At 36.4% G+C, this 27,291-nt stretch overlaps 2 protein-coding genes and 1 long non-coding RNA gene across 7 annotated transcripts; 1 reads left to right on the plus strand and 2 right to left on the minus strand.

The window, feature by feature from the left end:
* Nucleotides 1-170: 170 nt before the first annotated feature.
* Nucleotides 171-1,812, minus strand: LOC129577600 (uncharacterized). Its single transcript, XR_008689023.1, has 3 exons — nt 1,638-1,812; nt 785-932; nt 171-464 (listed from the first exon to the last, which is right to left on the minus strand). It is a non-coding gene; the product is annotated as an uncharacterized LOC129577600 (long non-coding RNA).
* Nucleotides 1,813-2,543: 731 nt separating this feature from the next.
* On the plus strand, nt 2,544-15,431 carry LOC129577601 (vinculin). 5 transcript variants are annotated; one of them, XM_055464976.1, is made up of 8 exons: nt 2,544-2,762; nt 4,452-4,719; nt 11,025-11,819; nt 11,908-12,204; nt 12,291-13,383; nt 13,486-13,871; nt 14,024-14,114; nt 14,209-15,431. In XM_055464976.1, exons 2-8 carry the CDS (start codon nt 4,663-4,665, stop codon nt 14,382-14,384), a joined length of 2,895 nt encoding a protein of 964 aa, XP_055320951.1. In that variant the 5' UTR covers nt 2,544-2,762; nt 4,452-4,662; the 3' UTR covers nt 14,385-15,431. The 5 variants fall into 5 exon arrangements, with proteins under 5 accessions (XP_055320951.1, XP_055320954.1, XP_055320952.1 ...); XM_055464979.1 differs by lacking the exon at nt 2,544-2,762 and adding an exon at nt 3,181-3,358; XM_055464977.1 differs by lacking the exon at nt 2,544-2,762 and adding an exon at nt 3,189-3,737.
* Nucleotides 15,432-21,731: 6,300 nt separating this feature from the next.
* On the minus strand, nt 21,732-23,755 carry LOC129577603 (cytochrome P450 9e2-like). Its single transcript, XM_055464980.1, has 4 exons — nt 22,713-23,755; nt 22,415-22,629; nt 22,061-22,331; nt 21,732-21,981 (listed from the first exon to the last, which is right to left on the minus strand). Exons 1-4 carry the CDS (start codon nt 23,680-23,682, stop codon nt 21,815-21,817), a joined length of 1,623 nt encoding a protein of 540 aa, XP_055320955.1. The 5' UTR covers nt 23,683-23,755; the 3' UTR covers nt 21,732-21,814.
* Between the last annotated feature and the right edge of the window lie 3,536 nt (nt 23,756-27,291).

The following is a 27,291-nucleotide window of genomic DNA, read 5'->3' on the forward strand; positions in this document are numbered from 1 at the left end:
TAAGCCATTACATTGATAGAGTTAGCGGATATGGGGCTAAAGAATATATTTTGATTCAACGAATATATTTATTCTAGAGTAACAAACCGAATTAATTTTCAATTTTATCGAAAAAACAAAAATGATATGCAAACCAAGTCGACTTAATTCAAATGAAATTGAAAGAAAAATTCTTTGCTTAACGTTTTGCTTTATTCAATTTGGGCAAAAAAATTGTAACATAAAAAAGGAGAAAAAACGAATAATAATGTTTGAAGCCATCAGTTTAACATTCAGTTCTACGGAACAGTATTTGAAGCCATGAAACTATTGATATGGCCGAGATACACAAGCATTTCCCAATTTCAATGAGCATGCATTTTTGATTTTGTTTCCAATTTCAGGCACAAACTATTTGGGCTCTGCAGATTCACTTATTACCAGTGCATTTTGCGGACGGGCTGATTGATCGTAATTGTGAATGCCTGAAAAATAAAGTAGAACATTTCAGCAATTAGTAAAAAAAATGAAGAAAAAACAACAATAATCTCACTTGAAATATTGGAAGTGGAATGAAAATTTGTTGGAAACCCTGAGGATAGAATTCAGACAGATAATCGTGTGAACACCGAAGGTATGGTTTCCATAATTTGATACCTTTTAAGTATTACTCTACCTTTTAGTTTATATTCATGCCCCGCAATTTATGCACGATGGCATGCCAAAGAAAAAGGATAATTTCACCCATTCATATTACTCTCGCGCTCTATAGTTTAATAATTTTGAAATCAATTTGGGTTCTTACCTGTGTTGTATCATCTGCGTTGGGGTTGATTTCATGTGAATGAGTCCAGACAACGTCCAGTATCGTACATTAACGAATCATTGTTTTCGGATGATGCGTCAGTCGTGCAGTTTCCCTTTGAACCATCTCAGTTTCCTTCGTTCAACACCTGTAAATACATCGATTTGTTAGTATTCTGGCAATTATTTTGAAACACTTAAAACCAATTATTGATAGTTTTTTATTCGTTTTGTTGGAAACCCTGAGGATAGAATTCAGACAGAAAATCGTGTGAACACCGAAGGTATGGTTTCCATAATTCGATACCTTAAGGAGATTACTATACCTTTCGTAAAAAATCATTCATGTATCGTAATTTATGGGCGATAACATGCCAAAGTGAAAGGATGCAAATATAGAATGTGTTTTAGAAACACCTTGATCTTCTTTATTCAAACAATTCTTAACTTCAAAATTAGCCGAAAAGGAAACAAATTATTGGTTGTCAACTCAAGATCTTGAGGAAAAATGTACATGTCGAGTGTATGTGAAATTTTCCTAACAAAAACCGACTATTGAATATATGAATCAAAATCATTTTCAAATGAAAGAACCTCAATGACAAAGAACGATAATCGTTTGGAAAAATGTGTATCAAATTAATTTTGTCATCGATTTTCATCGATTCTTGCCAATTTCTTCAAACAGCCAATACTTTTTACGTTAAAAGTGAAAAATGTACACAGAACGTGGTCTTTGTACAAACTGTGATTCGAGGTTATGTTTTGCCGACGAATTTTTCTTACATTTGCCAAACATATTTCGATTGGTCTACACTGTAGCATCAAAATGTTGCCAGAGAAAATACACTTACTTGTGAATATACGAATTTAACGAGGAGTATCTTCAAGGAAAATGTCCGAATTTAAAATTGGAATGTGAAAATCCAATGAAAATTCCCACGCAAGAAGTCCCATGATGTCGATGCTGCGACGTCGAAATTGAGAAAGAAATAAGAACGAATAAGCAATCGTACAGAACACTGGTGTGTCTCGCACGCGGACAACTGTGTGGCCAAATGTCAAATGCATTGAACGTCTCCAACGAGAGGTATGAGATATGTACTTTAGAAGTACTTGGAATCAACATTAAATCGTTAACAGTAGAACAAATATTTTTTTGCAGTTTCTTTTGGTTACAATGCAAAGCGAATTAACATATTCCATTCGGTCAGAGAAATAAATGGAAATTAAATCAAATGTTTCAACTTAATTTATAAATTAGAAAATGTGATTGAATTTCATTTCTCATCAAATCGAACGATGAATCGTACTTAAAAACTTTTTTTAGAGGTGTCAAGAATTATGTATCACTCATACACATGGGCCAACCGCACACCTTATATGATGACTTTATTTCTGCAGTCGAATTTGCTTTTACTTTTTTCACACTCACATTCATACCGGCGTACTTAAAATTGAAATTTGCTCAAGTGGCACAACATACCGTATCAATTTTACGGTAACAAGAAAGATGACGAAAAATATACATCCACATTTTTCTATAATGATAGTATTAATTTTGTATGCCGATACATTTCAGGCGTATCTGTCGTCATAGAAGATGTTTATTTTTGTTGACATTTGACAATGCAGTAATGTGGAAAATTCACTATTTTTTTCATTCCCTGACCATTTCCGTATATAACCGATTCATTATGGAAAAAATCTCTTTTGGATTCATTGAATTCGACGCATCGAATAAATCAATCTATCAGTGATTGAAATGTCAATGAATCGAATGCCACACCAGTAGACATCTGCTCTCGTTTATGTGCGACTTGAGTATAACTGGTCTGAAACTACTCAGCGATCGGTTGTATTCTTTGCATTCGACACATACGAATATATATATGTGTGTGTGTGTGTGTGTGTTTTGCTCAATCTGGCGGACTTACTGTGTTTGAAGGAATTCCAACAAAAACAACAAATAAAACAGCGTAAGAAAAATAAAACACACATCGTCATACGTTGAGGAGAGCGAATAAAGAAAAGAATACTCAAGAGAAAAAATACCCTTCGGATCTGTGGTGTACGTATCGCTCACGCTATGCGTTCGCTCTTTTTCTGTCTTATTCACACTTACACTATATTCGTCATACAAAACAACGGCAGAACCTAAGTGTAGAACGCATGCGGTGCGCTTCAGTTGTGTGTAGCGATATTGACGCAAGACCGTATGCATTAGTATTGGTGTGAGAAGCGCGAACGTTTAGTGTATCCGCATGCGTTCTACACTTACATTCTGCCGTTGTTTTGTATGACGAATATAGTGTAAGTGTGAATAAGATAGAAAAAGAGCGAACGCATAGGGTGAGCGATACGTATACCGCAAAAATGAAGAGTATTTTTTCTCTTGAGTATCAGCGGCAGCGCGCTACTTCGTCAAGCAAACAAAATCTTGTGATGACTAGTTGTGTTGTGTTGTTAAGACACGAACAGTCGTTTCTGTGACGAATGCGTGCGCTTCTTGGCTACGGACTCCTTTCACACGCATCTCTTATTATTTTTCATCGTTGTTTTATATTTTTTTGTGGTATTACTTTACACAATTTTTCTTTTTCAAATTCCTTTCCTAATTACTGTGTGTTGTACTAAGAATCGATAATTTTGCTAAATTTGATCGCCTGAGATATGAGTAAATTTTTGATAAAATCCTCTAAAAATCGTGGAATAAATTCAAATTTGTGACATTCAAGTGTGGAAGGTAGAAAGTTAGGACAGGAAAAATTAACGTTGAATAACAGACGTTCTACTCTAAAAGAATGAAGAATCAAGATGAATTGAAACGCGATTCGGTGAATAAATTCGATGCAATTTAAACGCGATTTACTGAAATAAAGCAAATTTTAATCAGCAGCGAGAAAGAGAGAGATCAGAGGAAAAACACGAATTACCTACGAACGAGCTACAGTGTGTGTACACACGGCAGAAATAACTAAAGAAAACAATCTAAATAACGAGTTGAGAGCGAGAGAGCGACGAAGATGAGAGAATAGATGAGAAATTAATAAACAGGGGAATCGATAAATCTGCGGCGTTCGTAGAGAATGAATGCAAATTTTTCTTGTTATCGAAAGTTTCGTTTTATTCATTTACCATTTTATTTTGTCATTTGGTGCATTTTTGCCTCTGCTGCCGCCGCCATCCGCAACAAAACATACGACATTTGAGTTATTTAGAGAAGAAGTTTTGCTGCGATTCCCTCTCTCACATCCGTGTGTATTTTGCTTAATTGTGCAGTTTTTTTTTTGTTCTCTTGCATTTTCCTCTCTTTCATCGTATGATCGTGTCTTCGCACGGCGTAGCGAATGAATCAGCTCTCTCTTTCAATGTGTGTTGGATTCGACTCAGCGCGTTTATGCTGAATTTTAATTGATCATAATGCGTGTATGAAGTGAACAACAACTTGAATTCCCTTTTGGAATTTCCAAAATAAACAAATCTCCATGCGATTATATTACACAATTCACTCGATAGCCGCTGATCCTTCGGCCGTTTGTTCATTCATTTCTTGTTGTTGTCGTTCATATTCATTTCGCTTAAGCAATAGCTAAAAATAGAAATATCAAACGTCAATTTTATTTATGTTACTTTGTTGCTTTCATTTGCTTTTCTCTTTTCTATAGTTGATTTAGACAGAAAAAAAGAGTCATCAATCACTTGTTGTAGCTGTGTATTAGTAGAAAATTTTATGACATCGACTCGCCGGCTTTAAAACATTAAACACGCTAAGCGTTGCATAGAGAACCACAAACATAAATAATTAAAACCAAAAGAGAGAAAGAGTAGAATAAACCATTTAGACAAATCAACCGAATATCTCACCCACACGCAAAAATGCCAGTTTTCCACACAAAAACAATCGAAAGCATTTTGGAACCTGTTGCCTCACAGGTAAGTCACACTCAATTCATCTCGACCTTTTTTTTCTGTTTGTTTCACGTAGTTGTAAAGTGTTTTGTTTCTTCTGCTTGGTTAGTTCATTCATGTGAATGAAATACGAAATGCGTGTACGTTGATCTCATTACAAGTCAAATGTGTGCGGTCAAACGATGATCAATTCGACGATTTAGTCTTTCTTTGATACATTTTTGGTGACCTTTTTGGGTTTTTTCCCCTTCAAACTGGACATCAGCTTTGGATGATTAGAGATACATTTTCCTCAATGTAATAAGAATGAGATTCGTTTCAACTTCACAGTGTGAGATAGAGAGAGAGAGAGAGAGAGAGAGAGAGAGCTTGTTACATTGGTCCGAATCTGAATTGATTTGACTATTTTTAACATTTTCATACATCACGCGCACCGTGTGCACTACCAACAAAGGAAAATGTGGGCACTAATATGGCAAGAACAAATGCGAACATCTATACGCTGCTTTGTGTGAAAATGCTTGACGTCGTGTAATGAATTGACGGTAAAAACACCTAAGATTTTAATGAACGTCTGGTCAAATTCTATGCTATCCTTGAAGAACATCGTTTGTCTTTCATTACGAAAAGACAAAAAAATAACCACACACAAAATGAAGCAGCGTTAACAAACAACAACATTTTACAACACCGCTTAATATCTGTCTCTCGTCTTGAAACTATCTCAACAACTATTTATAAATTACACGGACACTGAAACGGTTGTCGCGAAAATGGCAAAACAGTGTGTTTGTGTATGTATGGCTGAAGTGATTTCCTTGCCGGCACACGGTACAAGCAAATTTTGACGTGTGCTAAGCAACTAACTATCAATGACAAACGCAATGCGCGTCTTCTCATCCAACTCGAGTGATACATTTCAATCATAAATCTTGCAGGGCAAACGCGTGTTCTCTCACTTTCATTTATCGCACCAGATTAAAACAGCAACGAAAGAGTGTGTAAGACCTTCCGTTCAACCAAACACCAATGAACTTTCTATTTTTATCAATACTATACTGCCAATCAATTTTATGTTCTCCTTCAACGTATATATGACAGTATAACCATTGGGTTCGTTTTCTTTTTCACGAGACGCGGTTCAAAAGCATTGATTCACTTCCTCAAAGAGGAAATTCATTATTCATATCGATCAATTGCATTTTTTGTTTTCCTCCGATGAACTTTTTCCGTGCTATTCGGACATTTTGAATTATTTCTTTCCTCGTGCCCCCATTTTTTTTCGTAACCACATACATGCATACGATGAATCATCCGCTGAATTCCGTCTTTTTTTCCTCGTAATTCTCCAGCTTTTTATGATTCATTCCATTACGAGTCGGGCCTCACCCAGAAGCATTGATTAAATTTGTACGATAACCATTTCTTATCAAATATTTACATTTGATTTGGCTACCGTTTTTATATACCACCAAAGCGCGAAAATAAGAAATTTCACTCAAAATTAAATAGACGCTCACGCATAAAATGAAAATAATATTTTTTTTTTTCAAATGGTGATCACCGGCGCCAAAAATATATTTTTTCACAATTTTTATACCAACTCCGAACCTAATAACAAGAAGCTGATTTTGATTGGATGTCCACAAGAAGAGAAAAAAAAAACAAAATCACATCTTCTTTTCGTTAATCAACAAAGACAGCTCAGCACAACCCCAGCAATGATTTCTATTTTCTGTTCGACTTGGGTGTGCGCGCGCGCCTCTGATGAGACGAAAAATTGTCTCATTGTTTTTATTGATTTCAATTAAGCGGCAATGAGTTTGACACTGTTCCAAATGGACTTGAAACAAATACTCTGCGAAACAATCGACTGCTGCTACTACTGCTGCGATTGACTCAGATCCGAATTGCCCATTCGTTTGCCAACATTTTCAAATAAGCATGAAGACCATATCACGTTTATGTGATTTTTTTCCTTCTGTTTTCTGCCAGTATGTGCCAAACATGACTTGTGCTGTCACAACAAATACATATCATGCGAACAATTGAATTGAAAGAAAATACAAAACAAAATCATCGATCGAATTTCAAGTCGTATAAGTTATTGATGGTTGTGTGTAAGACTCTTTGTTTACACTATTATATGTGCTGTATTAAGCACATATTTGTATTACAAGCCGAGATTTATGGTCATGCGACCAATATTGATGAAAACGATACACACTGGCTTGTGATTTATACATCGGCAGTTGTTGACGGTTTTATCAATTACAAAATGTGGCTTCAACAGCAAAATGTTCGCTTGGACGAAATAACGATCAAAGACCGCCGAAATTTATATTTAAAACTATTTCGCAAAATTGAAGGAAAAAAAGAACGAAAGAAGATGAAAAACGATCATTCTAAACTTGACCTATTTAAGTGACGACTGTGACACCCGCTCAAAATCTAAGACTAAATGGTGTATTCGTTAATGAATTAGACGGCGAAAAAATACGATGAAGAGAAGAGAATCGTTTACAAAATCATACATTCAGTTGTGTGTCGTTAAGCTAGTTAATGCCCGTACAATTCAGCGATGACGAGCAAAAATTCCACAACAAATCGAATGGAATAGGGCCTAATGTAAGAATTACGATTTTCGACAATCACGTAGCACATTAGCGCCAAATAATAAGTGTTCGGAGCCATAATTGGAATAAAATTCTCTTCGGTTCTTTTGAAAAAAAAAAGCCCAATAAAAAATTGTCACAACATCGAAAAGTTCTAACCGAAAATACAAGCCACAGGAAGTTTTAGCTGTTAAGAAATAGTGTAATAATTTCAATAAATTTCATGTCTATTGAGCGAATGAACGTGATGGAAAAATGGGAGAAAGAGAGAGAGAGAGAGAGAGAACGAGAGAAATCGCGTAAACATAAGCAAAAAAAAACTTGGGCGTCGGTGTTCATATTCATTTTGGTTACCGATTAAATCTCGAAGAAAAAGAGCAGTAAGCGACTAATAAACATATACAACGCGCCAGCTACAGAACGCTGTCTGTGGGCCATTTGTATTGGTTGTATCGACGATTGAATGAGTCGCCATGTGTAACGGTGATTCGGATCAAACAAATCGTTATTCTTAGGCGATTACTCATTCCGTCCGTCCGTTCGCTTGGTGTATGTGTGTATGTGTATGCGTACGCTTATTTTCTGCTTTGTTGTTCCAACGAAAGCCGTTTTTTTTTTCTTTCTTCACTCATCTCTTGTGAGTGGACTACTATCCTATTGTATGATTCCTCATGTCGTCCTTTTGCGTTCATGTTTTCATGTGGGCTTCTACACACACACACACACACCAAATCTTTCACTTCGAAAACCAATTGTGTAACTCAAAACTTTCGGCAAAAATAATTTCAGAAATAAATTGAAACAGCACGAAAGAAAAAACGCGCCACACACTTTTCATTTCTCCGCGCATAGTTTTTTTCTCTTCTGTGTATTGGGTTTGCGTTGTTGCTCCCGTTTTATTTTTTCAACAACCAAAAAACAGTTTCATTTCGTTAATGAAATCATTTATGATTGCGATATAACACACAAAATAACTTGTTTACATGACCATGAGTTGAAAACAACACCAAGCGCTGTCTCTGTTGAAACAAAACAAAAAATTATGAATAATCAGAAGAAAAAAAATTGAGTGGTTTCCTTATGATTTCAATCTATATAAATTTTGCTCGCGCACACACAATTTATGGGCAATAAAATTTCATTTTATGTCATGTGTCAATCATTTTTTATGCGAAATGTTTACAAGATTTGGACAAAATTGCGGCATATTGATATCAAACACAGCATTAAATGAAATTTAGCCATTTCAATTGAAGGAAACCACATACAACATTAGGAAAATTTGCTTTTGGATCGCAATGCTCTTTTTATTGAATAATCAGTGAACTGTCCCCAAATCAGAGAGCCTAAATTTGAGCGTCATTGCACTTTGTCATACTTTGTCATAGTATATTCCAATTTGTGCATTAGAGAAATGTTTGTTTGGCATCTACTTTGCTCCACACAATTATATAAATAGAAAATATTCTCAAACATCGACGAGCCAAACGTATAATTTCTATCGTTTGGTTTTCTATTATATTCAATCTATTTATTATTCCTATTCCTATTCAGACATTATGAAAAGTACAACCAACTAACAGATGTTTATAATTGAGTTCGTTTTTCTCGCCGTTACCGTGTGTGTTTGCGTGTTTTCTTTCTTTCTTCGGGTGTCGGTTAAATTCTTCGATGCATTTTCTTGAATGGGAATCAAAAATACACCAGCCTCGGAATTCTGTGATGATGACATTTATTTCATTTTTAAAGCAAAACAAACAAAAAAACATGCATTCCACACATAAATCGTTGATTTTCGAGACGATTTTCAGCATCTGAAAGTGAATCAAACTAGAGAAAATGGAAAACAAAAACTATTTGAATGGAGATTTCTAATATTACTAATGAAAATAAATCTATCATCATTCGCATTTGTCTGGAACCGGAAGACGGATGAACAGAGTAATAATACTATGAATAAAATTTAATTATTTGCATGCTGTAGAATTGTGCCCGAAAACACAAAAAGAATGAAAGTGAACACACTGAACAAACAGATAGAGAAAAAAGGGGGACGTCAAAGAAGAAGTGCCAGAGATAGACACAAAAAAAACGGTTGAAATTGAAAATTGCAAGCGAAATTAGTCTTAGCGCATATTCCATAGACAAAGAGAGTGATTCTATACATAGGCTAAAATGCATTTGCTTTTATTCACTCCACACACAAACACACACACACACACGGTGCAACACATGAAAACTAGTTTGGGTTTAATTCTCATTGTGCTATGTCATGTACATTTTTCTGTTGTTGTCGTTGTTGTTGTTGCTGAGCGCTGCCTGCACAACAAAGCCAAACAAACATAATTAAGGTCTAGATATGTATTACATAATTGCCACAACAAGACTACGAACACAAAAACGCGATTGGCACACCACAGTCAAACCTCCAACTGCAACAACAATTTTACACCTTTTTCACACACACACACACACACACCCAAGACGCTGCTGCTGACAACGACCGAGAAACAACAAAAAGCAGTCCTATTATATACAAAATAGATAGTAATAATAAAAAGAAGCAAATCAACGGATTCGTGTGCTAAATCATGTACAAATAAAGATAAAAGTTGACGCGGTAAAGATTAAAACGAAAAAGCCGCAGAAATAAAAATGAAGTATCATTTTTCTCGGTGTGTGTGCTTCTCTTTCTCTCTAAATTTGTACTGAGCGTTAGACATTGACACATTCAAACTGAAACAAACATATTCAAGGAAGGTCATCCGACCGCGGAATATAATATCAATTTGCAATTTCACGAATGGATATATAAAGATATTCAGTTTTCCATTTTCATAGCGAGTATAAGATAATTATGGGAAATTCGATTTGGTGCTCATATTTCTATGTCGTCGCCATGCAATATTAAATGTTATGAGTGCGCGCGGATTGGGAAAAAATGGCAACAATAACAGCACACAATTAGATTGAGAGTAAAGATTGAGACAGAGAGAGAGAGCGCGTGCGATTTCATTAGACATCCAAATATGGTAATGATTCTGATTTTGCGTAACGCTTGTGTGTCATGTAAATTCGCCAATGGCGTGCGAATATCGAACTCATAACATAGCATAACACAACACAACTCAGCAAACCAATACACTCGCTCACCCATCAATTCACTGTCAGTCGGCCAGAGTCATTCGCTTGAGGTTTCATTTTTGTGCTGGTAATTTGGATTGGTTTTGATTTGAATCCAATAAATTCCGTATGTGTGTGACTATGGATAACGAAGTAGAAAAAAGCAAAATAGAAAAAACCGTATCGCCATGTGCACGCATTGTGTATGTGAAAGGGGTCGATATTTGGTGTCCATATGAGGCGAACATTTTGCAAATACATTGACAACGTCATTGTTAGTATATCGAAAATATCATTTTTGGTCATTTTGCCGTTGCTGTTTACGTAGGACCACCACACACACACACACACACACACACACACACACACATATCTATGAATATATTTCATTTGGTAATCGTGTGCACATTGCGTGCTATATTCGGTTTTCACATCTCCATTTCCTTTTCATTTCGCTCGCGCGACATTATCGTTCCGATGACGCTAAATGCCACATCTTGACTTGTATCATCAATCGCCCATGCAATTTGTTCTTTTACCGACATGAACGCATAATATTCACATACGATTTGTCTATTTCATTGAACATAGGTTAGCCGTTTGGTGATTTTGCACGAAGAAGCCGAAGATGGAAATGCTATGCCCGACCTCAGCCGACCGGTTCAAGCGGTTTCATCGGCTGTTGCAAATCTGATAAAAGTCGGAAAGGAAACAATCACCGCTTCCGATGATGAAATCTTGAAGCGACAAATGCCCGCTTCTTTGTCACGTGTCGAGAATGCATCGCATTTGTTGGAAGATGCGGCGGCTATGTTGCGTGCCGATCCATACTCAGGGCCAGCTCGAAAGAAGTTGATTGAAGGTTCGCGTGGTATATTACAAGGGACGTCATCACTTTTGCTCTGCTTTGACGAATCCGAAGTGCGTAAAATCATTCGCGAATGTAAACGGGTATTGGATTATTTGGCCGTATCCGAAGTCATCGACACCATGGAGGACTTAGTGCAATTCCTGAAAGATCTCAGCCCATGTTTGAGCAAAGTATCGCGCGAGGTGAGCGCCCGTGAAAAGGAGTTGACACATCAGGTGCATAGCGAAATTTTGGTGCGTTGCTTGGAGCAAGTGAAAATTTTGGCACCAATTTTGATTTGCAGCATGAAAGTGTACATTCACATTGTTGAACAAGGTGGAAAGGGTGCTGAAGAAGCATCAGAGAATCGTAATTACTTGGCATCACGAATGAGTGAGGAAATCCAAGAAATAATCCGTGTGCTACAATTGACCACGTACGATGAAGACACCAGTGAATTGGATAATTTGACCGTACTGAAGAAAATCCAAAATAGTATCATCAATAAAATGGGACCAGCTCTTGATTGGTTAGCTGTAAGTATCACAAACACTATACACGTAAGAAGAAAACGTTTTTAAATTGAAAAAAAAAAACCAAATGTATTCACCCATTTCCAAACAGAATCCGTACGCTTTGCGTGGTGGTGTTGGCGAGAAAGCCCTTCGTCAAATTCTTGACAACGCATATCGTGTGGCCGATCGTTGTTTGCCGCAAGATGCTGCCACTATTCGACGTCTGGCTGATGACATCACAAGATCTGTGAATGAATTGTGCGATTTGCGTCAAGCTGGCAAAGGAAATACCCCACAAGCTGAGCAGTTAGCACGTGACATTCGCGATAAACTTAGCAACCTTGAACGTGCCGTAACAAAAGCGGTTGTTGGTGTAGATAAAGCCGGTCATCAAGCTGCGCACACGGTGAGTTATCACATCTCTTCGAACAAAAAATTATCATTTTATTTTGTATCATATCATTGAATTTGATAATGTGTCTATCAAATTAGGTACAAGGTCGTCTTGAACAAGCTTGTCGCTGGCTTCAAAATCCAAGCATTGACGACAAAGGTGTCGGAAAGCGTGCAATCGATTTGATTATTGACGAGGGAAAGAAGGTGGCCGAAGGTTTGCCGGGCCATCAAAAGGTGGAAATCTTGCAATTGTGCGACGAAGTCGATCAATTAGCCAATCAATTCGCAAAATTGTGCGCTCAAGGTCTAGGAAACACACCAGAAGCCCAAGAAATTGCCCGTAAATTGAATGCCAAATTGCATGAGCTGAAAGGAAAGATTCAACAAGCGTTAGTCAACCGTGTCGTTGAAGATTTCATGGATGTGTCAACGCCATTGAAGCAATTCTCCGATGCTGTTAACGTGCCCGAAGGTACACCAGGCCGTGAACAAAATTTCAATCAAAAATCAAACAATTTGCAAGCGTTCAGCGATCGAGCATCAAAAACAAGTCGCATGGTTGCCGCCGGTGGATCAGGTGGTAACAAGAAAATTGCCGAAGTTCTTCTGGGCTCGGCCGCTCAAATTGACAGTCTCACACCACAACTCGTCTCGGCCGGTCGAATCAAAATGAACTATCCAGCTAGCAAAGCAGCTGATGAACATTTGAATAACTTGAAGCAACAATATGCAGACACCATTCTTCGTATGCGTACACTGTGCGATCAGGCCACCGATCCAGCTGAATTCATCAAGGCATCCGAAGAACAAATTCAAAAGTACACATTCTTATGTGAAGAAGCCATCCGTAATAAGCAACCACAAAAAATGGTCGATAACACATCGAATATAGCTCGATTGGTGAACCGTGTATTACTTGTGGCCAAACAAGAGGCTGACAATTCAGAGGATCCGGAATTCATTGCCAAGCTCAATGCAGCCACCAACAAATTGGAACAAAGTTTACCATTGATGGTGCAACATGCAAAATCAGTTGCGGCCAATATCAACGATCCATCGGCCGCCTCACACTGGCGCGAAGCAAACAAAAACCTTTTGAATGCCGTGCGTGGAGTTCGCGGAGCAATTGTGACACCACCAGAAGTGCCAATCTTGCCAGATTTAGCCGCACTCAATTTGAGACAACAAGGTTAGATTTGAAAATATCGCGATTTTTTTTTTTTCACTTTTCAAACCAATTTCCTGGAAACGTTGAGAATATACATAATTTTTGTTTTCTGCATTCTTTTAGAACAAATTCCACCACGTCCTCCACTTCCGTCCGAAAATCGGTTCACCGTTGGCGCTGCACCAGCTCGTCCACCACTTCCAACTGAAACTGACGATGAAGCAGCCGTTTTCCGACGTGCTCCATTGCCGAATCAACCAATTTTACTTGCCGCCCATGGATTGCATCAAGAAGTGCGACAATGGGACTCACAAGACAACGAACTTATTGCCGCTGCTAAACGTATGGCCATTCTTATGGCTCGTCTTTCCGAATTGGTACATTCGGATTCGAAGAGCAGCAAACGTGAATTGATTGCCACCGCTAAAATGATTGCCGAAGCATCTGAGGATGTGACCCGTCTTGCCAAACAATTAGCACGCGAATGCACAGACAAGCGTATTCGCACGGTGAGTTGAAAAACAAAAATTTTAATTAAATTTTTAGAAAGCGCATGATTGAAAGAAATGCGAATGATTGTAATTTTTTTCTATTTTGTTGATTGCTTTTACATACTTTTTTTTTGGAATTCAAACTTATAATGAACTCGTGGTTTTCACAGAACTTGCTTCAAGTTTGCGAACGTATTCCAACGATTGGTACACAATTGAAGATTTTGTCGACCGTGAAGGCCACTATGCTCGGAGCTCAAGGTAAAATTTGGACTTTTTTTTTTGAACTGAAACCTGAGTTTTCGAAGAAAACACAATTTGAAAATATCAAATTTATTCTTCATTGAATTTAAAGGTTCGGACGAAGATCGCGAGGCTACCGAAATGTTGGTTGGCAACGCCCAAAATCTCATGCAAAGCGTAAAAGAAACCGTCCGTGCTGCTGAGGGAGCAAGTATCAAAATCCGTTCGGATCAAACGAATCAACGATTGCGCTGGGTGCGACGTCAACCATGGTATCAATACGCTTAAGATCGAAAACTTCACCGTGTGAAAGCGTATAACGTGCATCATTCAAGATCATCATCAAAAACGATCAAGCAGCAAATTAAAACAACGAAAACCCAGTACTAAAAAAAGAACAGGGGGCGAATTGTACGTGCCCAATATAAACAAATGAATAAAACAAATGGATATGTGTTTGTGGTTTTAATGATTAACAAAAAAAAAAAAAAAAAAAAGAAAAATATGCCAAAACGACTCAAGTGCCTAATTTATATTTACAAAATACTATACACAAATTTTAAAATTTAAATTAAAAAAATATAGATTTTAACGATATATTTACAAGAAGAAACAAAAGAAAAACCACATATGTCGAATCATAAAGAGTTCGAGCGATCGAAAACTCAAAAGCGATTCAAATGTATTTATTGTACTTCGATACGAAAGAAAACAATATAACAAATAAAAACAATCCCTGAAATCTGTTCGAAAAATTAACAAATAACGTTTTTATATGAAAAAGAAAAAACCAACGACAAAGAGCAGCTAAATGAATTCGAAAGCAATACGAATGTAATCAACTGACATTCAAAACAAATTGTTTCTTTCTTTTTCTTCTTCTTCAATTTCAATATGGATTTATTGTTAACTTCTTAGCTAGTTTTAAGTAAAACACAATTTCATTTTGCAGCTTATCCATATAGATTTCATTTAATCGTCTTTGCAGCAAGAACGCATCATACTTTTTTTTTTGCTCGTTAATGTAAACCAAGTGCAACTTAAAAGCGTCCAATTTCTATTTTTGTTTAAATATTAGTTTTGCTTCATTTGTTCCCTTCAAATTTTGATTTAGAGAAAATATGTTTAACAATAATGCATTTAACAAATCTCATCCAGTGGCAATATTATACAGGACCAGCAATGAAAATGAATTTAATTAAGTTTAGCACATGCAATTGATTATTAATATTAACAAATCAAATATGTTACAATTTTTAGCAAATTTTTGTGTGAAACTGTTGTATAATGAAACGAAACCGAAAGAATAATACAAATGATAAAGATACAGAAAAACAATGCTGTATATTTCAGGGAACAAAATTTGCACACTTCTCAAATGAGCACTCGAAAGAGTCTTTTTTGAGAGACTCAGTTGAGAAGAGTGCAAATGCTGTTCTCTGGTATATTTGCATCTGATCGTATTTTTTTTCTCTTTCTGACCAAACTCTTACACACAGTACAAATGTAATAGTGGCGAAAACCAAATCGAGATAAAAGTATTGAATTGTTATCGAACTAAACAAGACAAATAAATGAGAGCTTTGAATGTTTATCAAAACCTGATAATATTGTAAAGAGTCTGCAGTGTACCCATTTTTATGAAGAAAAAATTAAAATTTTCAGATGGATATTGCTATCAAAGACGACTAGTGAGTTTCCATCAAGGTTTGTTCGCATATGTTATCATGACACAATTTAGCCGATATGAATAGCAATAACGGCAGAGCCAGATAAGTGATAAATAACTTAAGCTGTTTGTCTTCGAGATTATTGTCAGTCAGTCAATTGATTTGAATTCCACATTTTATCTACCGCTTATTAGAACAATGCTTTATTTGAAACAAAATCTGGTTGGTGGAACTTACGCTGTTCAACCAAGATTTGAAGTTTATTTATTTTGGACAAGATTTTCGAAAGTCGGTTACCCGTAAAAATTGTTCCTACGTAAAAAAAATGTAAGAACACTACATGAATCTACAATTGGAAACGTCATCCTGGAATTCAATTCGGCACTCCTGCCATCTTAATATTTAATCTTAATATTTATATATTAATTTTTTTCATTCAAGATGTATTAAATCGTGCAAGATGAAGGGAAACATTTCCTGAAAAATCGATTGAGTGCGTTGGAATGATCTAAGAAGATAGTGTTGTTGATATTATTGGTGTATTTTGTATAGAATGTAAAAGTTCAAAAGCATGGATTGTCTCGATATTGTATCGTTTGGGAATAATTAATATGAAAATAACTAAGGGTGTTATTAATCAATTAATCTTATTGCAGCATTAAATGCCGATTAATTCCAACTTTGAACGACGTTTTAAAGCGTTTTCGTTGGACAGCATTTATTCGCAACGACAACGATGAGTGCGGATTATAGTGTTGACAATGTTTTAATTAAGATTTCATTATCGTGGCAATTTAGTCAAAATGTCCTTGTCGTACGAAAAACATGATCATCCACTCAATTACCCGAGAATATGAGTGAAAAGAACGTCGTTCACGTTGTAGCAACGAAAAATGGGTTTCTCTGTTTTTGTCTTCGCATCCCACGAAATCATAATTGTTCACCATTGTGGCATCCCCAAAAATTGTTTTGTAATTCCTTGTATCAAAAAAAAAAAAAAAAAAAATCTAACAACATTTGTTCACTGAGAAAGAACACACTAACGAGAAAAAAAACATTAGGAAGAAGAAAACGGAGAGAGGAGCTTTGTGTTCTAGTTTGAGCAAGTAGAAAGTAGTTCAAAATCATTTACTGAGATCATTCTTAAGGCAAGTTTAAAACCAGTCATCCATCTGCAGTGTTCGCGATAAGAAAACTTTTAAACTCGCAACTAAAACTAAAACTATTCCTCGTAGGTTTTTTTTTCTTTCGTTTTGCCATATGTAGTCTACAAATCAAAGGAGCAAAACACAAAGCGTTTCCCGCTTCTGGGATGAAGAAATTAAAGAGAGAAAAACCTCCAACACACCACAACAATACAGAATATGCAGTGCAGTTGCAGTGTACAATGTGCATACGAATAGTGCACAAATTAACTATATTCGTTTTTGTCTCTGTACACGCGTTCGCTTCATCTTTTTTTTCTCTCTTATTCTCGCACTCTTTGCCTCCAATTTACTCTCTTCTATCCTCCCGAATTCGCTCTCTCACTCTGTCCTCTATCGTGTCGTGTGCTGTTTATTCGTCGAAGACGACAAAGATGGAATGAAGGGGGAAATAATAATGCCAAAGTTGTTTTGCAGTGCATACACTGGCAGCTTTTTTCCATTCAAGAACGCTTTTTTTCCAGCGCCAAGTGGATTCTATAATAACAGATGATAAGTGTAAATACGGTTTTAAGATTGCGTGCATTATGCTTGTAAATATTTACAGCATGGAAATGAAACTTTCTCAGCTTGATTTTATTGTTGCATGCGATTTTCCAGTGTTTTTTTTTCGCAAGTTATTTTCTCTGGTGTTTTCCCCTTTGGTGTTTGAGTTGTTTTTTTTTTCTCTAGCAAATAATGAAGAACATGTTTTTACCTGTCGGGCAATAATCGAATAAAACCGTACCGAAATAAAAACTCCCGCTGTGCAGCAAAGATGATTTAATATTGACGATTTCTTGGAACGCAAAATATAAACCGAAGCTGAAGATACCAACGAAGAAGCACACAGTCACACACACTTATATACATACATATTTACATACATACCTCCTTTGCAAAGCACCTAGTTTAATAAACTCAGATTGTAAATGTATATCTTTTGCGATTCGCATGAATTCCATTAGATCAAGCGGAGAGTATCCTTTCCATTTTATCGGCACAATAGCGTTGGAAGTGTGCATAAGTGTTGTGCATAAAGCAACCAAATTTATTTTTCCTTCTGTTTCTTCTAACAGAATAGTTCAACGTTGTTTTCGGCATTCGAAACATTTAACTTTTCATTAAATAACGATAAAATATTCGTCACTCTTTGCGTTAACGCTTCGAAAAAGAAATGACAATAATTCAAATACGAAATTTCAATTTGATTTATGGCAAGTGTTGACCCAAATATATAGAGTTTTTCATTTTTTTTATATCGTCATGTTTTCAAATGAAAGAAAAAACCACACAATACATTGTCTCACACAGCGAGAAAGCAAAGTTTAAAAGGTCCAAGTTACCCGTTTTGAATGCTTGGAAAATGGTGCGTAAATGTGTATTGCGCTCCAGAAAAAACAAGACCGCAGAGCGTCGCTTCGCTCTGCGTTCTTGAAATTTTAATTACTTTTCTATTTTGTTGTTTCACAACAAAATATTTTTTGGCGCACTACATGAAATTGAAGTAATATATTTATTTGCAACAAAGTACAGAAAAAAAAAATTCTCAGTTATTTCAAAAATGAATTACAAGATCTTGGTTTTATTTCTTTTTTTGAAATTAACTGCCTTTGGTTTAAATTAATTATTTATTGTTTCAGTACTCAAAAAGTATTAAGAAAAAAAAAACAAGATAAGTAGCTCTACATTTCATGTAGTGCTAAAAATGCGTTGCTATCGCCCGAATTTTCGGCACTCACATAATCTATTCCAGCACCTGTGTCTCTTTCCCCATTTTCACTCGTACATTGTGTCACTTCCGCTCGCACGAACGCTCGACAATTACAAGCATTTAGTTTCCAAGCCAAGTCGTATTTTTTTTTTATTGTTTTCTATTTATATATTATTCAAGATGCTTTCGTTGTTGATGATGATGTGTTTTACACTGAAACCACTCAGTAAAAGTCATCCCTTACGACTCAATATTTTACAACGAAGAAATTATGAATAATAATGTTCGTACGAACGACACGATCACCTATTCATACACACACACACACAACGGGGAACACCGAGCCCGAAAAAATAAGCTTATTACACATTGTAATCGCAATATTGTGGCTGCTTCATAATTATTACAGCAAGAGTGCACAGCAAAGAGTACAAACACTACATACGGAACCTAGGGGTTCCACGCAACTTAAAATTCATCTAAAAATTTCAATATTTCTCTCTTTTCTCTCACATTCTCTGGGATTCACCAAAATCCGTATTATTTCGAAATATTTCAACATTCACCTTGAAAATTATGTTCTGGAAGTGAGTTTTTGAGGATCCTCAGGATCGTTCAAAACTGCTCCCGGTTCTGGAAGTGGGCTTTGATGGATCTTCAGGATGGATCAGACTGGGTTTGACAATGGCCCTGGTCCATCCTGAGGATCCACTTCCAGAACCAGGAGCGGTTTTGAACAATCCTGGGGATCCACCAAAACCCACTTTCAGAATTTTTAGATTCAAAAAATTCTAAAAAATTTGAGTTTATGAATAAAAAGAAGCCATATCTATAGTTTACACATAAAATGGTTTTATTTCCAGCTATTTAGTAAAATCTTCGGCCTTCGAGTTTGCGTGAAACCCCTAGTACGGAACAAGCCTAATTGTGACTACGCTCTTGCAACGATGAAGCGCGATGAGAATGCACAACACGAGCACAATTCACGATTAGCACATCGCACAAACACACTCATCGCCATATTTATGGCAACAAAATCATAACAAATAAATCAAACAACAGACAATCAAATGTCTAAAGGAAGAGCTGCGAGGTAAACAAATGCCAAAGAAAAGCATTGGCATCACAACACGTCTCATCTCACAGGCGGTAAAGGTAAGAGAGAAAAACACTTTCATTCTTGCTAATTAACTGAATGCACTCCTACATTGTAATGATTCATTCGAATTAAATAAAATTAGCCAATTAGACTAATATATTTCAATTATATTTCAAATCATATTTTCAAAAGTTCTTATCTTTATTTATCACTGAAGTGATACTCAGTCCTTGCTTTTCTTCCTTCAAATCTCAATGAAAAAGTACACAATTTTAATGGTAAATATAAGAATGCAGACAACTTTATCAGCAAAAAGATATGATTGTTTTGAATCTGTAAGAAAACTACCAATTTAAATGCTTATTTAGCTTCCACCTACAAACAGCACTTATTATACAAAATGAATTTTTCGTACTAATTAATTATTCCGATGGATAATACATACATATCAGTATCGCATCCACACTTACCAAAATCGAAAATTGGAAGCCATACGAAATATAATCAATATTGAATAATAACTGCTATTCAGCAAAGAACAAAACCATGCAATTCAATCTTCATGTTTGGATGCAAAAATAATTTTAATGAGGAACGCAAAAGAAATTCAGTATCGAAGAGTGAAAAATCCACCGGAATTTTCATCATCCTTGCAATATTCTATGAATGAAATGGCAGATTTGTAGTGAAAATCAGAGATCATATAGCACGCATTTCCTAGCTGTGGAGGTCAGCTTTGAAACCACATATAGTTAAACTTGAATTCTTTTTTCGAGTAGTAATTTTGCAAGACGAATACGGATGTTTGCCCCTGCAAGACGACTAATTTTTTTTCTGAGGTCTTTGGTCAAAATTACGACTCGAAAATAGCTATAATTTCTTTCGAAGAAAAGTTTCGAAGCTGACCTCCACAGCTAAGAAATGCGTGCTATTCTAGGACGTTTGGTTGAGAAATAATAGCTCTTCAAGTGATGACTCTTCGGTTTTTGCGAGCCTACTTTCATCTTCTCTGGTGACAATATATTCCAATACAGGATATTTTTTAATCGCAAACACTCTCGACAGACACACGTTTTCAATTCTTCAAATTCAGATATTTTGAGTTATTCACCTGCTTTAAAAAACTGGAACCCGAGCGAAATTGTGACCATTATTTATCATGTGATCGGCTGAAGTTGATTCAGTTTTTTCAAGTTATATGGTTTATAATGTTCCCACCATCCAACTTTGACCGTTCTTCAGTCTGGCCAATATTAGTTTCAACACAACCCGACTTTTCGATTTTTCTCACTATTGATTTTTTTTCGATTTTTCAAGGATGTATGGCGATTAATTTTGGGAATGTTAAAGGATAAATCTGTGGAAAATTACATTTTCTTTAAATAAGCCAGAATAATTTGCCGATATTTTGATTTGTTGAAGAGTTACGCCTCAAAAACAAAATCCCTTGTTGGTGAATAACATAGTCGGCGACAATTAAGTTCTGTGTATTCAAGTATGATAGTAATTTTCAGAAGTACTTTTCACATATTGAATAAAATAGATCGAAGCGAAGCCGCTTGTGTCGATGAGCACCATATTCTTTATCAAGTTGAAGACTTTTATATGAATGTCCGAGAATGAAAACGCAACTTCTATTCACAACAAATATAAGTAAAACAAAAATAAAAAATTTATTGAAATGAAACAACAAAAAAGATTTTTTAAAAGTGTAACATCGGTATGTAGTAAGTGTAACAACATACCCTTGTTACACTTTAAAAAAATCTTTTTTGTTGTTACACTTTGAAAAAATTCGAATTTTGTTGTTTCATTTCAATAAATTTTTTATTTTTGTTTCACTTATATGTGTTGTGAATAGAAGTTGCGTTTTCATTCTCGGACATTCATATATTTCCTGTTATTTCAACATCAAAAAATCAATTGCTCATTCTACTGTTAATAATAGGTAAATAACGCAAGATTGGATAAGTTAATTGAACAAAGATCACATAGGCGGTAATGTTTTTACCAGGTTTATTTGCAATCATTCAAAATGTTTAAAATTCATTTCAATTCCTAAGTGTGAGTTGATTGAAGAATCCACCAACTGGATCAAGGGCATTGGTTCCACCTTTAAGAATCAAGGGTATCGGAGTTTTCGACGATGGTTCGATTTTGAAGTCCAATAGAATGTGGTAAATGACCGTCTTCAATTGCAACAATGCGAATCGTGATGCTGAGAAAAAAAAGATGTATGAAAAATAATCAAAAATTATTGTCCATTGACAAGCTAACGAAAAAAATCTACTACGAACCGATACATGCACGTGGCCCACTTCCGAATGGTAAATAAGTACTCGGATGAATGTTCTTTTTATTGTCGTCATTGAAGCGATTTGGATCAAATGTTTCTGGGTCTGGATAAAATTTTGGATTTCGTTGGATTCCAAATACGGGAATCCAAAGCACATTGTTTGGCTGCAGCAAAACTTTTGTTCCGTCATTGTCTTCCATTAAATACTGTTTACTAACTGCTCTGTCCATCATTGTTCCGACTGGCCATTTGCGAAGCACTTCGGAAACCACCTATCAAAGAGATTATTTATGAAATTGCTTTTGGTCGAAAACAACGACGGATTTTTTTCTTGGAATAAATTCGCCATCATCACCATATCTAGATATTTCATTCGTTGTAATGCTTCGAAAGTTAACGGTTTGCCATTGAGTTGTTCGTTCGTCTCAGTAATTTCGTCATAGAGTCTTCCTTGAATGTCAGGATTCAATGATAGCTCGTAGCACAAAAAGCAGAATGTAGTTGACACCCCAGTGAATCCAGCTAAGAAAAATATGACGCACTGCGCCACCAAATCATCATCGGTCCAGTCTAAGAAGAAACATTCAATCCGTTCAATGCATTCATTCGGATTTCTTAAATTCGATTCAAGCCAAACATGGAAAAGAACTTACTCTTCAATTTTTGCGTGGTTTTTGCGGTAATCATTTCCGAAATCGTTGCAAATCCGGTATCTTGATCGCTTTCGTTATCATTTTGATCATGTAATTTGCCCTCCTTTGCCAACAGCAGCAAGTTCAACATGTCATTGCGAACAATGTTCTTCTTCTGCCGCTCTTCGATTGTATTATGTATAACGGTGCGGAAAAAATTGTCATGTTGATCGTTCAAAATTTTAAGACCAAGCCATGTGGCCACTTTTGGAAAAGCCAGCAAAAACAATGCTTTCACGCCCATGATTGCATACGCAATTTCCTTTCCCATTTTATAGAATTCATTTTCGGGCTCTTTGAGCGTGTTTGTATCGAGTCCAAATGCACACGATGAAATGATATCATTTGTCAGACGCATCATCAAATCCATCGTATTATATTCTCGACCGTTTGTTCTTGTCTTTGACGTAATGTCATCCCGAATGTATGCATTGAAATCTCGAACTTTTTCAATCATCAGCGTTAGCATGTGTCGCATTTTGCTCCCAGTGAATAGTGGACTCATTGTGGTTCGCATATCACGCCACGACTGATTTGACATGCTGAACAATGTTCGTCCCAACAGTGGGTCCAGTTTCTTATCCAATTGAAAATAGTGATTGACAAAATAGTCAAAGTCTTTGATGGTAATATCGCGTATAAGATCCGGATCAATAACCATGAACGATGGTGTGCCGCCAATTTCATACATTCCAACAAACTTTCGGTCCGAATATTTTTGGTAGAGATTTAGCGATGAAATGGCCATTGATTCTTTTCCCAACATTGTCGGATACATTGTTCCCAGTAACGGTAGGCCTCTCTTGAACTCAACATTGCGCTCCGAAAAGTAATTCCAATTTTTAACCACTAACGAATAAAACACGCGCACAATGACCGTAATCACCAGGGTAAATAATAGAAAGCTCGTTACGCCACTGAATTCAAACATCTTCTTCGCTTGCACTACGTTTGTGTACTAAATTGGGATGAGGCGCGAATAAAATAGAGAACAATCACGACTCATTGGCTTGATTGCTATATGTACTTCATTTAAAACCAGTTTGCAGTAGCTTTGATATCAATTGATTTACCACTTGAATGATAAAGTTATAAAGTGAATAGACGTGTGTGTTTTGATTTGTTCTTTTTACGTATTTGATTTCACCATTTGCGATGTATACGCGAATTGTAGAAGATAAAAATACATTTCAATGTCAATCAATTTCTGCTCCGTCATTCCGTCATTCTTGCCAATGTTACAATCAATGTAATTAATTGTTTTGATTTGATACACGTTTCAAAGGAGACCGAAAAACAGAGGTCGATTCTCAGATGAATCCGAAGCGCCAATTTAAACAACAGCGTGCAATTTTGTTGGTGTCTTTCCATTAAAATTTGCTATTGACGTCGAAATGGGAAATAACATTAAACTGCTTAAGGGCAAATTCATAATGAAATAAAGAGGTATGGAACAGTATCAAGCGGATTGCTCACAAAATATAAACGTGCGCCAAATTGATTGGGTTGCCTGAGTGTATGCATAATCATGTGCGTGTGTGTTTGTGTGGAATTTCAGCCAATTCTTCAACAGAGTTCATGTTATGATAACCTATGCAATCGTTGTCTCTCTCGACTTTTAAACTCAGCCACGCATCATAACAAAGCTGAATTCGGTGAATTTAATAATATGTCTGCCTTAAAAAAGATATTTAAATATTCATAGATTTTGCGTTGGTTGTTGTAACAAACATTTCCTGCTTCGGTGATTTTTCAACGAGGGAGAGAGAGAGAAAGGGGGAACGTAAAAGAGAGGAATGAATTTTAGTAGAGCTACGTGAAAGATTAAAAGCTTTTGTGAGAGAGAAATGTTGTGTGTCGTGTGCGCTCACGCCGCTTGTCACCGAAATAAACGGCACTCAACAAACGACAGATGATCATTGAGTCGCAGAGTGGCAGCAGAAACAGCAGCAGTGCATCATTGAAAAATTGCACAATTGAAGAGCAACAGACGACAAATGCAATTCACAGGCAGCCGCTTGATTATGTATCATCAGGTACAGTTTGCATTCTCGATGCTTTTAAATTCGCTTGTTTGTGTTGAGGCTGATCAATGATTTTCATTTGAGTTGCTAAAAAGTAATTGAAGAATCCATTTTTTCCCCGTAATCCTTCAAAAGCGTATAAAAGCGCGCAATTGGAAATTTTCGAACAAAAATTCACACATACATATCAAATCGACGTTTGAAATGAATGTTTTTAGTGGTTTATTTTTGCCGTTGAGTTTGATTTTGAATGTAAAACGAAAAAGAGAAGAAACAAACACTGAAAGAGCTCTTCATATAGGGACGATAAGTGTTTTGTTTGCAGTTTTTTATTCTCTATCTCTCACTTTCTCCTTTCGCAACGAACGTCGTGCATTTCAAATCGTTGAACATTTGGTCAAATCAACAAGCCATTAAAAACGTGTCAAACACCGAATCCTGCTATTTCGACATCAAAAGACTTGAAAAAAAGATGAAAAGAATGATGATGTTTCTTTTATCCTCATTGATTTGCTTCCGTTTTCTCTCTCTCTCTCTCTCTCTCTCTCTCTCTCTCTCTCTCTCTTGGTTTTGTTCTTCTTCTTTCCGGCTTCATCATCACTATCGTCATTGCTGGTCCCATCGCATCGTTGTGTGAATGTCTTTTTTTTCTCCTACCGCGTGCGTTCTGTGCATGCGCAACAAACACAGAACCGTCAACCTCGTTTTGTTATTATTATTATTATTATTGAAGTGGAATACAAAACTAGTCGTCGCGATGAATACGAAATGTATGTTATTTTCTCGTTTGCCGTCGTATTAAAATTGCAGATATAAACAAATGTGTGTATTAGCTACAGTAACTGTTGGCAACACGTTACAATGAACTTTTTGAAGGGGATGAATATTTCCAAACAATTTGGTATTGTCGAAAAAAATTCCCTTAATTAGCCATTTTTAAAAACATCAAGGGCTTATGCAAAACGATTAAATTGTGAAGGAAACGAGGGAAATTTCCTAAAAGGAAAGATTGCCGACGAGCTATGGCTTTAAAAGAAATTGGAATACCGATGATGCGCTTCTGATGGAACGAGATCCAATCGAGACCGAAGAAATTCCCTACTCTCATCACTTCACCGCTGAATCGGGAAAACTTAATCTTCGGCATTAAAATCATTAAAATATCTTGATTTGAGTTGAGAGAGAGGGGGGACCATAAAGAAACCAAAACAATTTTCGGCTTAAAGATTAATCTACTTTTTATGTGCGCCAATGTCAAAGTCGTCACGCAAATATAAGAAAAAAAAAAGAAAAAAAAGAGTAATTGTTTGTTTTTTGCTTGGTACGAATCGAATGAACGGGCTGAAATGCGTTAGCCGGAGTCTATTTTTTATTTTTCACCCAAATAAGCCAAAGTGTAATCCATATGTCAGCATCAGCCTATACAAATTCTTTTTCTACTACTGCGTTTGGGGTCTGTGTCGTTTCGAAGTTAATCAGACTGTATTTTTCGACTGTCGCTGGCATGCGACACTAAACTGATATGAAAAATATTCACATTTATGTGCAGCAATACCGCTTTTTTGCTCTCATATTACACAATGCAGAGGCAAAGCAGCGTGTACAATTACGCTGAATGTTAGATGGGATGTTGTTGTTGAGACAACGAGCAGTGCCGCGTGAGAAGTGCACATTTGAGCACACTTTACGCTATCTTTTTCTCTCGCTCGGTTGGTGTAAGGAAAAGAAAAGTAACAACACCAGCATCAGCACCAGCATCTGCAACAACAAAATGTGGAGTTTTGGTTGTAGAATTTCAAACGCCGTACAAATACAACCCAGTCGGTGAATGCATGCATTTTCCCCAACATTGTACATCTCTATAGAAATGGTTTGATGTATTGAAGCCGCAACACGCACACACGTACACACTCACATCGACAAAGTGAGAGCGACTTGGCTTATGTCATGTCGGATAAAGCAGAGGATTTGGTCTTCAGCAAAATGAAAACAGAGATGATTATGGTTTCTCGTCACAATGCGAATAATGGGCAACATCGACTTTGACTACCACTGGAAATAGCCATTTTACTTTGCCTTCTGCATAACGCGTAAAACGCCAAATTGAAGAGCGTTCTCTTTCTCTCTCGCTCGCCATTTATTGTTTCAACATTGAATTTCATGCGATTTGCTCCTCGTGCGTGGTTAAGCACAGCACACCATCATGCTGAGCAAATACAACGCGAATACAAATGTGTGTATCTCTTCTTCTGACGGCAATATGCACGTGAACATTTGACAAAACACGCGCATTGGCAATGTTCTTTCCATCTAACCTACCGTGGCATTCGTCAATGTGCCGAAGCATGTGTATGTGTATGTGCATGTGTAGATTTGTCAATACAAAGCAGTGTTTGTAACCATAGCCGTATTTTGCTTTTCACTCTCCGTTACGAAAAGGGGGACTTTTTCCATCCGTATTGAGAAAATCACAACACAGCAAGTGCGCTCTTTGTGTGTGCATGATGGAAAATATG

Source organism: Sitodiplosis mosellana, unplaced genomic scaffold (genome assembly GCF_009176505.1).
Source record: "Sitodiplosis mosellana isolate CC-2019 unplaced genomic scaffold, AAFC_SMos_1.0 Smas_scaffold_6197, whole genome shotgun sequence".
Lineage (NCBI taxonomy): Eukaryota > Metazoa > Arthropoda > Insecta > Diptera > Cecidomyiidae > Sitodiplosis > Sitodiplosis mosellana.

Coding starts and splice junctions, on each gene's coding strand:
- LOC129577601 (XM_055464976.1), top strand. CDS start 4,663: ATGCCAGTTTTCCACACAAAAACAATCGAAAGCATTTTGGAACCTGTT. Junction 11,820..11,907: donor CAGCTCTTGATTGGTTAGCT/GTAAGTATCACA, acceptor ATTTCCAAACAG/AATCCGTACGCTTTGCGTGG. Junction 14,115..14,208: donor CACTATGCTCGGAGCTCAAG/GTAAAATTTGGA, acceptor TTGAATTTAAAG/GTTCGGACGAAGATCGCGAG.
- LOC129577603 (XM_055464980.1), bottom strand. CDS start 23,682: ATGTTTGAATTCAGTGGCGTAACGAGCTTTCTATTATTTACCCTGGTG. Junction 22,630..22,712: donor AACCACGCAAAAATTGAAGA/GTAAGTTCTTTT, acceptor GTTTCTTCTTAG/ACTGGACCGATGATGATTTG. Junction 22,332..22,414: donor GAATGAAATATCTAGATATG/GTGATGATGGCG, acceptor TCTCTTTGATAG/GTGGTTTCCGAAGTGCTTCG.